At 37.4% G+C, this 13,232-nt stretch overlaps 1 protein-coding gene across 12 annotated transcripts in view; it reads right to left on the bottom strand.

Annotated features, from left to right (window-relative positions):
- Window positions 1-13,232, bottom strand: part of ANKRD44 (ankyrin repeat domain 44) — a 133,853-nt gene that overhangs the window by 11,535 nt on the left and 109,086 nt on the right. For all 12 annotated transcript variants that reach the window (XM_040562690.1, XM_040562691.1, XM_040562685.1 and 9 more), the window contains 6 exons: window positions 12,307-12,378; window positions 9,431-9,632; window positions 4,876-4,954; window positions 3,736-3,853; window positions 2,489-2,705; window positions 1,614-1,701 (listed from right to left, as the gene is read on the bottom strand). In XM_040562690.1, coding sequence (XP_040418624.1) covers window positions 1,614-1,701; window positions 2,489-2,705; window positions 3,736-3,853; window positions 4,876-4,954; window positions 9,431-9,632; window positions 12,307-12,378 — 776 coding nt within the window. The remainder of the gene's footprint in view (window positions 1-1,613; window positions 1,702-2,488; window positions 2,706-3,735; window positions 3,854-4,875; window positions 4,955-9,430; window positions 9,633-12,306; window positions 12,379-13,232) is intronic.

Below are 13,232 nucleotides of genomic sequence, written 5' to 3'. Positions count from 1 at the left end.
TGAAAGTACACTAGCAACCTAGGATTAAAACTTTAATACCTTAAAATCCTTTAATCTAAGTGTCAAACACTGGAGAGTACTTGGTCATATACACTCACATAGAGAAAGCTTTATTCTAACGTTCAAGGTATCAAAACTCACATCTTCCAACTCATGCTTCTAATACTTTTCCTTCATGGAGGTACTGTTCCTGGTTATTGGTAATTTGTCTTATTCCATTATGAAAAGTTTTTAGTAACAGTATTAGCCATATATTATATCTCTAATATAGCTAGAAGACCATGCTGTCTTAGCAACAGTTCTTTTAAAGTTGCATGCGTTTTTAACATGCACATGTTTTTAGGTGAGTTTAAGAATTACATACCAATTTAAAAGACGACCAATATTTGGTTTATTTTAAGCAGAGTAAAAAAAATTCTTTATAAATATGCTTATTTCTCTAATATATTATTTTTGATAATTACAAGGTTTGATATATAATAAATTACTTTTCTACTTTCCAATGATGTCAAGTGTAGAAAGAAAGCCTACAGAACAGTAACTCCTATCATTAATTCTGGAATACATTAATTCTTCCAATAGAAGACAGAATTCATAATTCTGCCATTCTAATTATTGGTAAGAATTAGGAAGGTTTGCATTTGTTTTTACAGAGCTTAATTCCTTACTCTTCTGATGGTTTATATGTCCTGATAAGCATGTTAGGTCGTACATACCAAAGTAATCTTGCATTTTTTGTAAAAATACATTTGCAATTATGTAATGAAAAGTTATGACTTTGCCGTATTAAAATCCTTCCTGTATGAAAATGCACTACTTTATTTGAATAAAGAATGTGTCTAAGATACATGCATGGAAGAAGATTAGAAGCTCATAATAGCCACCAACTTTTTGTTGTTCATAAGGAATAAAGAGAACTTTGGATACAGAGTCTGCCTCTATGGCCAATCAATCCTAGCTAGTACCAAAGCTTCCAGATAGAAATTATGTTAGAAGAAAAAAAGACCATGCAGGGAAATCAGTCTGGAAAATACTCAGCTGAGAATATCTTGGAAAAAATACGGCCCACAAAGAGCACTGTTCTAGCATGGTATAGATTGTTGTTTCAAAGTCCCTTTTCCATTACTGCCTTGTTCCAATTGCTAAAAAAAAAAAAAAAAAAAAATCATCTTGATTCTTACAAGTTTATTAATTTTCAGCCAATGGGTTTCAAAAGAACCTCAAAAGGTCAAACTTACATGGACCAAGGCACTATAGCCTAGGTCATGGCCAAAGAATGGAACAGCTATGAAATTACACCCTGTATGAAGAAAACACGTAGGTCTATACAGGTAAGCAAGGCAGAAGAAACTAGAAGGAAGCAGAAATGCACCTATTTAATTACAAGTCAGTATTTCAACAAATAGCATAAATGTATTATATTTATGCAAAAATACTCTTTATTGTGCCACTTTTTTTTCAACAGAAAGATAAGCACAATTTTATGACCAGCTTTAAAATTATTTGCTTGTGCAAATAATCTCAAATAAAAACAGTTTTCTTCACATGCTGCTACTTTCCAGATATATCATAAAGCAACATATCTGCATTTGTTACTGGAAATTTCTACTTACACGGCACAGTGCAATGGAGAGAAGCTATTACCATAGAATTTGCGGAAAAATTTTTGTTCCAATAGTACCTCTATGCAGTTTTCATGACCTATAAGAAATCAGACGGTTTGCAGTGTTACACAAAACCAGTAATTCACTCATTGCATACTAGGTTTATAAGGATTATAATTTAACACTTTAGATTTAAGATTGAACACATTGTGTACATAAGCTTTTCTGTGATAAAATTATAAACAAAAATCGTTTTACTTTTATATATACATACATACATACATACATATATATATATATATATATATATAAAAGCAACATAGTAGATCCAGGCTGATATTAACCCTTCTCAAAAATAAAAGGAAAGGAAAAATAGTCTCCTTTTTAAGTGATATTACATACATGGCCTCACATATCTCCAAAGATGGTCTTAAACGATGGTACCAGGAGGTTTTATCCTTTTATTAAGCAAGAAGCATAATCAGTTCAGGCTATCCATCTAATCATGTCACTTTTTGCTTTAATAAATAAAAAGGTGACACCTCAAAGAAGCATTTCTGGCCCCATACTAATCAATGAGAATTTCATCATTTACTTCACAAAATCCAGAATTTCACCCTGGCCTTCTGTGATGGGAGTAAATGAACACAATGACTGAGATATTTCTCTATAAGTTGCAAAGCCATTGAGAGCTATTGCTGGAATTTCCCTGGATTTTGAACTGAAGTGTAAACACAGAAAATGCAAACTACAGATAGTAAGTAAGAGGGGAAATAATTTGACTCGTCATTTTAAGTTTCTCAAAGGGTTAAACTTTGTTATCATGCTTTCCTAAAACTGAAGCCACATTTGAATTTGGTAAAAATCCACAGGGACAAACTTACCATTGTAACAAGCCCAGTGCAGTGGTGTATAACCTTGATTATCTTTTAAACTGCAGTCTTCCTCTGAAAGTGCTACCTGCAGTAATTCACTCAGCCAAGTGGCATGACCCCGAGCTGCTGCAAAGTGCAGAGGTGTTCTGCCTCTGGCATCTTTACATAAAATAGATACGTCTTTCTCTAACAGCATCTGAACACACTCTTCATGCCCAGTCATAATCTGATAACAAAGAAATGAGTAAAGAGGTTGACATAAACACAGACTCATGCCCAGGAAACATGTGCTATGATTGATGCCTGTGAACATGAAACAGCCTGAATGGGATTCAGATGACAGAGATGAAAGCTCCTTTGATCCCATGGGTATCCTATGATAACCACTACACTGAAATATCTTTGCTATTATCTTTCGAAGGCATTGATTAATAGTTTGTGGAAGAAACCCCACTAAAGGCTCAAAACCAAGGAGGAGTTTAAGATTAATGAAACAGATAAGCAAAGGTTGAGGTGCAGAAAACCTGAGTCTGGCTTCTCAAAACCATGTACAAATGTGAGAGGAGAGTTGAGGGAAAAAAAGGAACAATATTATCAGAAACATGAAAAGGTGTTTTAACAGCTGGCCAGGTATTACCAGTGACCTCCATGTCATACATAGATTAGCTTTAGTATCTTGGTCATGTTCATACACTGCTGTTAACACAGAACAAAAATGTTTTATCATAGCTTTGTTACAGACAGGTGTTGGACTCTAAGCTGAATTGCTCACTACAGTTATTACGGAGTTCTGAATAAACGTGATAAACATGATCTCTTGCATCAACTGCACATTGGGTAAGAAGGTATCTCCTAAAAAAGGTTAGATCTGCCTTGAATTTCACTGCCTCCAGATCAATACTTAAGGCTTACTTATTTACAACATCCTCCCCAAGAAAAAGGATAGCAACTGCTGGGCAGTTCTTTTAAATAAATTATTTTCAAAATTCATAAAGTGCTTATAACAATAATGATTGCTATAGTAGAGTGTCTAGAGCCAAGAGAAAAATCAATCTAATCAATACTTTATCTAATTAAAGTGAATGTGAAATAAAGTCAAAAGCTGAGCAGATTTGTCCTGATTTTTACCTCATTGACTGTTTTTAGTCATGTTTTCAATCACTAACCATATCCCCTACATATTCAATATCCCTGTATTTATAAATGAATTGTATTCACAGTAAAACAAATAGTTAGAATTATTAAAACTAAGTCACCCCTCGATGTAAAGCTGTGCATCCCACGAGATCAGCTGCATCTACAGATGCTTCTTTTTCAAGTAATAAGGAAACAGCATCAATGTGCCCATATGCCACTGCAAGCATTAGGGGGGTTCTAGAAGAAAAACAAACAAACAGAACAGTCACAGCTATAAAATGACATGCTACTTGGCACTGCTAACTTACTGGACTAGAGAAGTCAGGAAGCCCTGCATTTCTCTCCATTCCTACTCAGAAATTTATTCCTTTCACTGTACTCTTCTATATAATACCCAGGTGAAAATATTTTGTATGAAATTATTCTTAAAATGTTATCAGCCAACTAGTATGATTCATTTGCAAGCAGTTTACAGAGCAACATCATTCAGGACAGTCCGTTCTCTTAACAATCTACAATTATCGTCACCTCCAGCAACACGTGAGCTTTACAGTACCCAACTGTTGTGAATGAATGCCCGACAGTTACCTAGATGACAACTCAAAGCATTTGTTTTGAAAATGCTGCACAATTGTTTAAAGTGGAGTAAGGAACATGAGGAAACTCTATTAAAGCCAACATTTGGACTAACATATCTTCCTTTTTTTTTTTTCCTTAAAGCGATTTATTCTTCTATTCTTAGATAAGACTAATACCATTCAAAGTTATACGTATAGTCAGATATATTCCAGGTACCCCAAATAAGTTTTTTAAAGCATTCATGCTTTCAACTTCTAAAGCATACTTTATATTGCCTCTATAGCTGCCATTTAATGAGACAAAACTTTTGTAGGAACATCTCAGATTTAGGGCTCACCTCAAATTCAGTCTCACTTTGCCACCTTAGTATACCAGGTAAACCCTGAAATATCAGCATTTTAGAAACTAAAAGTCTATAGAAACATCTCAGAAGCTTGTTAGTTTACATTGAATCTGGCTCTAAGCATCTATGAAGAATTGTTTAAAATATGAAGCAGAGGCTACGATTAATGTATAATCTTTTCCACATGGCTTAGAATGTATACTTTGTAGTTTCTGCCAAATTCTAAAAGGAGAAGTACAGGAAGTACAGTATTTCAAATAAATGCTTTTTCTGTATGAAATCTGAGATGCTATTTGAATCACAGAACTGAAAGAAAACCATCACAAAGAAAACTTACTGTCCTTTGGCGTCTGTCACATCAGGGTTGTCTGCAACTTCTAGCAACAACCGTAAACAGGGTGTATGACCATTAATGACTTTGAAGAAAAAAAGTGTGTTAAGTTAAAATAGGCTTAATTTCAGATACTTTTCCATTAGAACGTTCATGGATAAGAAATTTATTGATAAACAATTAAAATACTTCGTGATATAATAAATTAGTATTCCTAAAATTTTCAATTTACTTCTGACAATGAAATATGAACTCTTTTTTCCCTGACTTCAGTAAAACAAGGATTATTTTTCTTTCATTCAAAAATCCCAAATGAGTAAAACAGAAATTGTGAGTTTCACTACTGAAAAGATCTTTGCTAAATGGGTCAGCATTTCAAAATCCCTCAGAGCAAGCAGGCAGACAAGGTTTTCTATGATCAGTGTTGGACCACATTAAGCAGTACAGCAGCAAAGCTCGTTAATATTACATAGGCTGTACAAGCAAATTGTTCAGTGCTGTTGTGAAAAAAGAAACATCTGCAAAGACAGACCAATGTTACACATTTTGTATTCCAGGAAGCACCACGTTACTTTGACATTTTGCACTCCAGCGACCTCCAGGCTGACTCAGCTGTGCTGAGCCCCACAGCAGGCAGTCGGGAAGCCGTGAGGAGAGTGTCATCACAGCCTTACAGCAATGCCTCTATGATGCAGCCAGCAGGTACTGCATCTCCACTTGTTCTCTCAGACTCAAACTTCTCAGGAAATGCTTGTTCCTACTCAAGCCCATCAGTCATGTCCTCCCAGTCCCCTGGGCATTGGCCAAGATCTCTCTAGTCTCCAAGTCAATCCTGACAGCTTCACACCAGCCTTGTTTGCTGGTGAGAGCTGAACTTTGGCAGTTGGGCACGCTCAAGGTGATTGAGTCCAAGCTGAAGTATACAAAGTCACCACTACTGCTGACATTCTTTAACCAAAACACTGTTTTGTCTCAATCTGCTTATTTTTCCCCCTCAAAGCCTTGACTGGGATCTTCCTTAGTTAAGAGAGCCGTGATGAGACATTCTTCAATTCAGTCAGCACGGAGGTGACAGCACACCATCATCTTAGCTCCTTACATGGCTATGCAGAGGCCCAGAGACAAAAATTCTCTTGGGGTTATTCCAGTTTTTCTAGTTTAACGTTAGAAGCCATGGGTACTTCTCAAAAACAGGGTTTGCTCTTTAAAATGTAACCCACTGCTGTTGGAAAACAGCTCCAAAGTACTCTATTTTGCAGGGCCAGATGCTGGAAACCAATCTGTGTGTCAGCTGGCTTAAAGGCTTCACTCACGGGAGGAACAGAAATTTCTTACTTAAAATAAATAAATAAATAAATAAAAAACAATAATCCCTATACTCAGTAGATAGAGATTGTGTTCTTATTACAGCAAGTCATGCATTCACACTGCCCACACCCTGTGGGCTGAGGCAGAAACCTTGGGCACCACCTGTGTCACACCATCCTGGCAGAGAAATGGGTGCACATCATCGCATTTAAATCACTCATCCAAGAATAATCTCAGTTGCTTTACCCAGAAAAAATAAAAGACGCTTTTAGTTATTTACCACTAAGTAATGACATACACATAGTGTGTAAACACTCCTGCAGGGCTGATGAGTCAATGACTTGTGGGGAAAAAAGAAAAAAAAACAAAACACAGTTCTTTCTGCCAGCAGAAGGAAGAGAAATCCTAACTTGTTCACATTGATGTCTGAAAAGGATTCTGGTAAATCAGTTTTAGAATAGATACTCCCAGAAAGTATTCAGAGCTGACCCAGTGATTGCTAAACATTACAGACCCTGCAGGGAATGTGAGCTTTGCCAACAGAGCTACAATGCTACCCTAGGGAAACACTTCCAATGGATTCCCCAAGCCAGACAGAGGAAAGATTGACGGTAATAAAATTATATAGGGAACATATAATTTAGGCTAAGGAAATTCTCCATGTTATGAGGTCAAAGAAAGCATGTTCCCTGAGGGGAACAGACAAAAAAAAATAAATACTTCATTAGGTGAATTATTTCTCTACTAAAGTTACAAATCCCTTTAGTGAACAGAGCTCTGCAGAATCCTGTAATCCAACCCACCAGTTCAAGTCTCCTTAACTGCTCTGTTTAGCAATTCTGCTTGTGCAATCAGAAGGAATGAAGACACACACGTTTAAGGGGATGTGCACATATGCCTTCTTGTTTGTTCCACTGCACAGTAAATGCATGCAAGTATTCATTTTTATGCATGCAAATGCATCCTGTCACTCAAAGGATTAATTCAGCAATAATTCTGTCAGATTTCTCAAAATATGCCAATTTTCCTCTTATGCTTGCATTGCAAATAAAAAATGTTGAATAGTGCATTGGAACCATGCAGGGTTTCCGATAGGTGGCATCATTCTTTGCTAAAACACCCCTAAACAAAATGTTACGAAACAGCATAACAAAAATCGTCAGACTTAAGTAGCTTTTTGTAATAGTTGGAGATGGAAGCTTTACTCCTTCAGGATTGCCATAGAATTCTGCATAACTGTTGAGTGCAAGGTCATAAACAGTATTTGATTGGATATTTAACCAAAATGCACTTAGTTTGCATTCAAAAGCCTCCAAATTCATGACAGTGATAAACTTTATTTTCTAAGACTTCAAATACTCAATTTTCCTGTGCAGTATTTTCCTTTCTGCTTAGGGTACATGTTCTCCATTTCTTCACTCTATTATTCCTATGGGTAGGGTTTTCCTGCTTCTTGCCTTTTCTCTCTTTTTTTTTTTAAATATAAATTTAGCTTATTTGTTTTACTGAAGATTTAAAGAAAATTCTGCTCGAATCCCTGAAATATATATTTTTTTATTTTATGAAACAACAACAACAACAAAGTAACAGACTAGAGAAGTCTACAATTGATCTTCCTACTGGTTCTACGTGGAAGGCACTCACATTACAGTGATGAGGGCAATTAAAAAAGGAACTAAAATAGAAATAAAAATACAATCAGAATTTGTATGAAGGTAAGAAACGTGCCTACTTAAAATAACACCTTCTGTTCAACAAACCTACTCAACTCTATTTAACAAACCTAGTCAACAAATCCATATTTTGAGTAGGAGCTGCTAACAAGAATATGGCTTTGTGAGCATTTAGCTTTTTCAGTAATGCAGAATACTCACAGTTCAGCTGTGACAAGAAATCTATGCAACTATAACCAAAATTTTAAATAAATGCAAAATCATTGCTAGCAGTGATGACATGCCAGACAAAGTCACAGCTTGTTCATGAGACCCCAGCTAGGTTTGAAGTGGCTATACAAAAGCTCTTGACCAACACAGCTGCACTTCTGTGGCAGCACTGTTCTTGACTTTAATTAATTAAACCAACAGTTTTAATAGGGTGGGATCCTCTGGATTTAGTATTTTGTGGTTTTATTGCAAACAACTGAAGTCCCCCTACACTGAATTCTGGTCTCAAACTTCTAATTTGTGCACTGTGGCACAACATCTCTATATGATTACTTTATTGTGGGTAGCAATGCATTCGGTTTTATGCGAAGTCTAAGGTGGCAGAAGACATTTTTTAGTATGCTATGAAGACTTATTGCAGAAATCTCTTCAATACTGCAGGCAAAATTGATATAGGTCAATTTGACTTTATGCTTCCAGGTTGCACAAACGTGATCACAGAAGAAGATGGTATTACAGGATGTGCATGCATTTTATTCTAAGCAAGATGAAAAAATACACAGAAAGACAATTAACGTTGTTAACTAAAAAAATGTCCAATAAATTATTAATTCTACTTCCCACTAGAGGTCACTACTATGTTGTACTGAGTTCCTCAACAAACAGTCAGAGGAGCAATATTCCCTTTGGTGCTGCCATGTATTTAACCAACAGGTACATATTAAATAATAACCTTTAAATAAATGGCAAATTCTACATTTCCAGTGTCCAGTTAATTATGCAATGTGTAGTACTCAACACATGGTGAATGGAGCAACTCCTAGCAACAGCAAATTCACAAGCTGGTTTAGGAGAATAACTTCTAAAAGAGGGTGAATTTCTGCAGAGCTGCCACTGCGAAAGGCTGTAGGTTTTGAAAACAGGACAATTTAATTGCCACCAGAAGCCTAACTGTATTTGCAACCTTTCTTCCTTAGGAGAAGCAGTGAAGCAATCATTATCTCTTCCCCTGCTTTTTTTGGCTGAAGAACCATTAAGTGAAGATGTTGTAGAGGAAACATCATACATTGTAAAGATAGGTGGTAATAGAGAGGTATGGAAAAGCAGAGGTAAGCAGGTAAGGGCTGAGCAGTAGTAGCATGGAAAAATATGGTATTCTGTGAAGGAGGACTGATCCATGGGGACAGAGGAGAAAAACCAAGGAAAAGACAGGTGAAGCTGGGCCTTGGCAAACAAGAAGCAGTCCTCAATATACGTCAAAATCTCATTCTTCTTAGAAGAAATATGCATAGGAAATAGTAGGTGGGTAAAGTTAACCACATATGTGTTACAGGATTCATACCACAAGCGTAACATAAGCGCACACTCACCTGAAGCATGCAGTGGGGTCCTTTTGGTGACGTTGTCTTTTACAGTGACAGAAGCACCCTGGCTGATGAGAGCTTCCACGCACTCTGCATGCCCTTTAAATGCAGCCAGGTCCAAAGCAGTGCGTCCCTTCTCATCCTTGATATCCAGATCTACCAGAGACTGGAGGAGTACCTCCAAGGCTTGGTGATGACCATTATAGGCCTAGAAATATGAAATGAGTCATGTAAAGAACACAACTCTCGCCTCTCAAAGAGTCACATAAAACACGAAGAAGATGTGCCCTTGTTGGCCTCCCAAACACAGTAGAAATGACAGTTTTCTTGACTCTTTATGACTCTTCAGCTTGAAAGGACTTTTCCAAATTACATTGTGGATGATACAAGTAGCTACGACACTCAAAAATTCCTGGTTTTCATGGAGCGAAATTTTGATTATTGATTTGCTCTGACCTTCTAATACAACCCAAGGTGAGGAATTTCAGGCAATAATTCATCAATTCAGTACAGACTAAATTTAATTTAACCTTGTAGGGACTGCCCTCCTCTACTGGCTGTTAGGCTCACACAGAACATCCTTTTTATTTACACATGAACATAGAACTAGGGTTATTAGAGTTGAAGCAGTTAATGAAAACAGAAGAGCAATACTAACACAAAATTAACAACCAGCCACCAAACTTCAAGGTTAAGTACTGGTGGTACTAGCTTGCTCCTAGTGACCATTCTCAAAAGTTTAAAAGAACAGAACAGAGTAGGAAGCAAACAGTTGTTTCCCTGTTAGACCAAGAAAACTACTTAATAAAAGTAAAAAGGCAAAGGCAGAAAAAGCAGAGGAAGGTGAGGGCACGGAGAACTCATATCCCAGAAAACACTCTGATGCAGTTAGATTTTCTTCTCTATTACAGTTTTACTTAGAAAACAACCAGCAATAACCTGAACTTCCACACAATATGAATACCTATCTTGAAGGTGCCAAGCAGACAGCATACCCCCATCCTCTCCTTGAAAGGATAAAGTTGATTTGTTTGTTTGTTTCCTTTTGGTTTGCCTGACACTGTCACTTACTTAGCCATGACCCTAACCAGGCACTACAGCCTCAGAGAATGGCAGATCAGTATTTCATTAGCTGCTAGTTCACCCCTTTGTTTCTAATTCTTAACTATTTCTATTCTATTGTCAAATATCTGGAAGCAGAGGCCATGGCCACTGCTCCATATCAGCTGTTTAACAGGTCTCTGTGTTTTGGTGTAAGTTCATAGCTTTCTGGACCGCCGGGTGGAGACATTCAGAGACACTGACATATTGTGGAAGGATAGCCACAGGCACCCCAATAAATGGGAGGGCTTGAAACAAATGTCGAAGATACTTCTGGATACCTGCAGTTAAAGTGTGAGAAATTGTGATGTTTTATGTAAGCTTTTTTCTTTTTTTATTTATTGTGGTTTTGGGGCATCTCAGGTGAATGAACTACTGTTAAACAGCAACTGATACAACAGGGAGAGACACTGGCAGTTTCCATGCAAGGATTCTTTCCAAGAAGGACCAGAGAGGAAATGATTTTGCTGTCTGGCCAGCTGCAGGTCAAGTCCTTTCCCTGCACAGGAATTTGTGTTGATGACAGTACAGGTTGTAACCCCTATTTTATCTTGGGACAATCTTCTTCCCAAAGTAGTCAAATTGCAGAGGAGAAGAACTGAGGGTGAGAATTGTTCAGTGGCAAACTCGGTCCTTTTAACCAAACTGTTCCAGCTCTAGTTCCCTCAGATTATGTGTGGATAATTCAAATGCCAGGTTGGAGCTGTTATGACTGACTGGGAAACAGAGATATGATCACTATAGAACTAAAATTTGATCCTATTTTCTACACAGCAGCTTCATGGTGAGGTTGGATATTCAGTGAAATGCCAGTTTGTGTAAGACCTGTGAGGACAGGCTGAGAGAGCTGGGACTGTTCAGCTTCAAAGAGAAAAGGTTCAGAAAGGTCTTAGTGATGTGTATAAAGACTCGAGGGGGGGAGCAAAAAAGACAGAAACAAATTCTTCTCAGTGGTGCCCAGTGACAGGACAAGAGGCAATGGGCACAAATTTAAACACTGAAAATACCATTTAAATGCAAGAAAAAACATTTTTATTGTGGGGATGGTCAAGCACTGGAAAAGATTGCCTGCAGAAGCCATGAACTGTTTGTGCTTGAAGATTTTCAAAATGTGATGGGGCATGGCCCTTGAGAAAACCACCTCTAACTGAACCTGCTCTGACCACGGAGTAGATGATTTTCAGAGGTCCCAGCTGACCTACACTATTCTGTGATTCTGTGCAGGACGACTCTGGGAAGAGGGCTGATGAATCTTGAATCTCAGGCTCTTGGGAAAAGGGAGCTATTGCGATCTCTGACCCACAGGTGCTGGATCCCCTTTTGTCAGCACAGTGACCACTGCATACTCCCTGGGCACTTCTGGGGTTTAAGCATGTGTTATCACACCTGGCTGTGCACCAGACAGTTTTTACACTCTGCATGTCTCCAGGATTATCAAGAGTATCCCATTCCATCGTCAAAGCCATGGGCTCAAGCTCCAGCTTCAAATTGATAAACTAGTTATAAATAAAAGTTGTGACTTGGCATTTAATTTCTTTACAGTTTCTGTTTCTTCTTCTACAGTCTACCTGAGTATTACAGTCAATAAAAGCAAAGAGCCTCAACTGCCAGAAACCTAATTAACAATTCCAGCCCAGAAACTGGTTTTGTTACATCTAGGCCTACACATCTCTTTACAGCTGTTTCAATATCAAGTCTATGATTAAACCTGCTTCAAAGACAGAGGTTAAGGAGTTATTCTAGGAGATGATGATCAAACATGTTACACATCTCATACTTACAGCTAAATGTAAAGGACTTTTCGTAGCTGCAGAATCTGATTCCTCAAACATATTGTTGGTTTTTTCCAGAAGCTGAAAATAGGAAAAAAAAAGTCTTAAAACATCTTTGCAAAACTTAGGATAAGGTCTTATGAACTATAAATCAGTAGACAAAGATAAACTTTTTTTTCTCAGATGTCTGCAGTGAATATTGAAGGACAGTGAGAAATAAATATGTGACAGCATTTCCGTTATGTATTCTCAAGTCTGTTTTCCCTACGGGGTCAAGTTATAAAACTAATTTGAAAGCTTGTCATGAACATCCTCATCCTGATTAATGAGTTTCCCTGAAATCATAGGGACTGCTTGTGTGAGAACAGAACAGGCAAAAGGAAGAATTTGTGGAGTAGAGCCCTAAGACAATTTGTGTTGGAAAAAGGGATGTTGCATGAGTACACATTTAATGCACATGCAGGCCATTTCTGATACATGGTGGTCTGGATAATTCTGACACATAATTAGGGCTGGGAACAATTATATCTGAGCTGTTAGTCATTTCACAATCATTTTTATAATTTATCAAAGTAGAACCTGCTTCTACAATGACAGACTTCCAAAACGCAACACATTTGAACACCTTGAACTCCTAAAAGGGTTAACATCTAATAAAATGCAACACATTTTTCTGATTCTCTTCATGTAAAGGGATCCCAAAGCATCTCAAGGCTTACAAATAGAACATTTCTGCCCAATCATAAGGTGGAACTATGGATTTACTCTGACCAACACCACATGCTACAACAGCATACAAACCCTGGCAACTTACCTAGCTGAGGTTGCAAAGAAAACGACACACAATATTGACAAAATATTGGGAATTCAACACCTTTTAGTAGCACTGCTGGCGTGCAAGACATTTTATTGATAAGTACTCAAACAGCTAGCCT

Source organism: Cygnus olor, chromosome 6 (assembly GCF_009769625.2).
Source record: "Cygnus olor isolate bCygOlo1 chromosome 6, bCygOlo1.pri.v2, whole genome shotgun sequence".
Taxonomy (NCBI): Eukaryota; Metazoa; Chordata; class Aves; order Anseriformes; family Anatidae; genus Cygnus; species Cygnus olor.
This window is presented reverse-complemented; position numbering and strand designations above follow the sequence as displayed.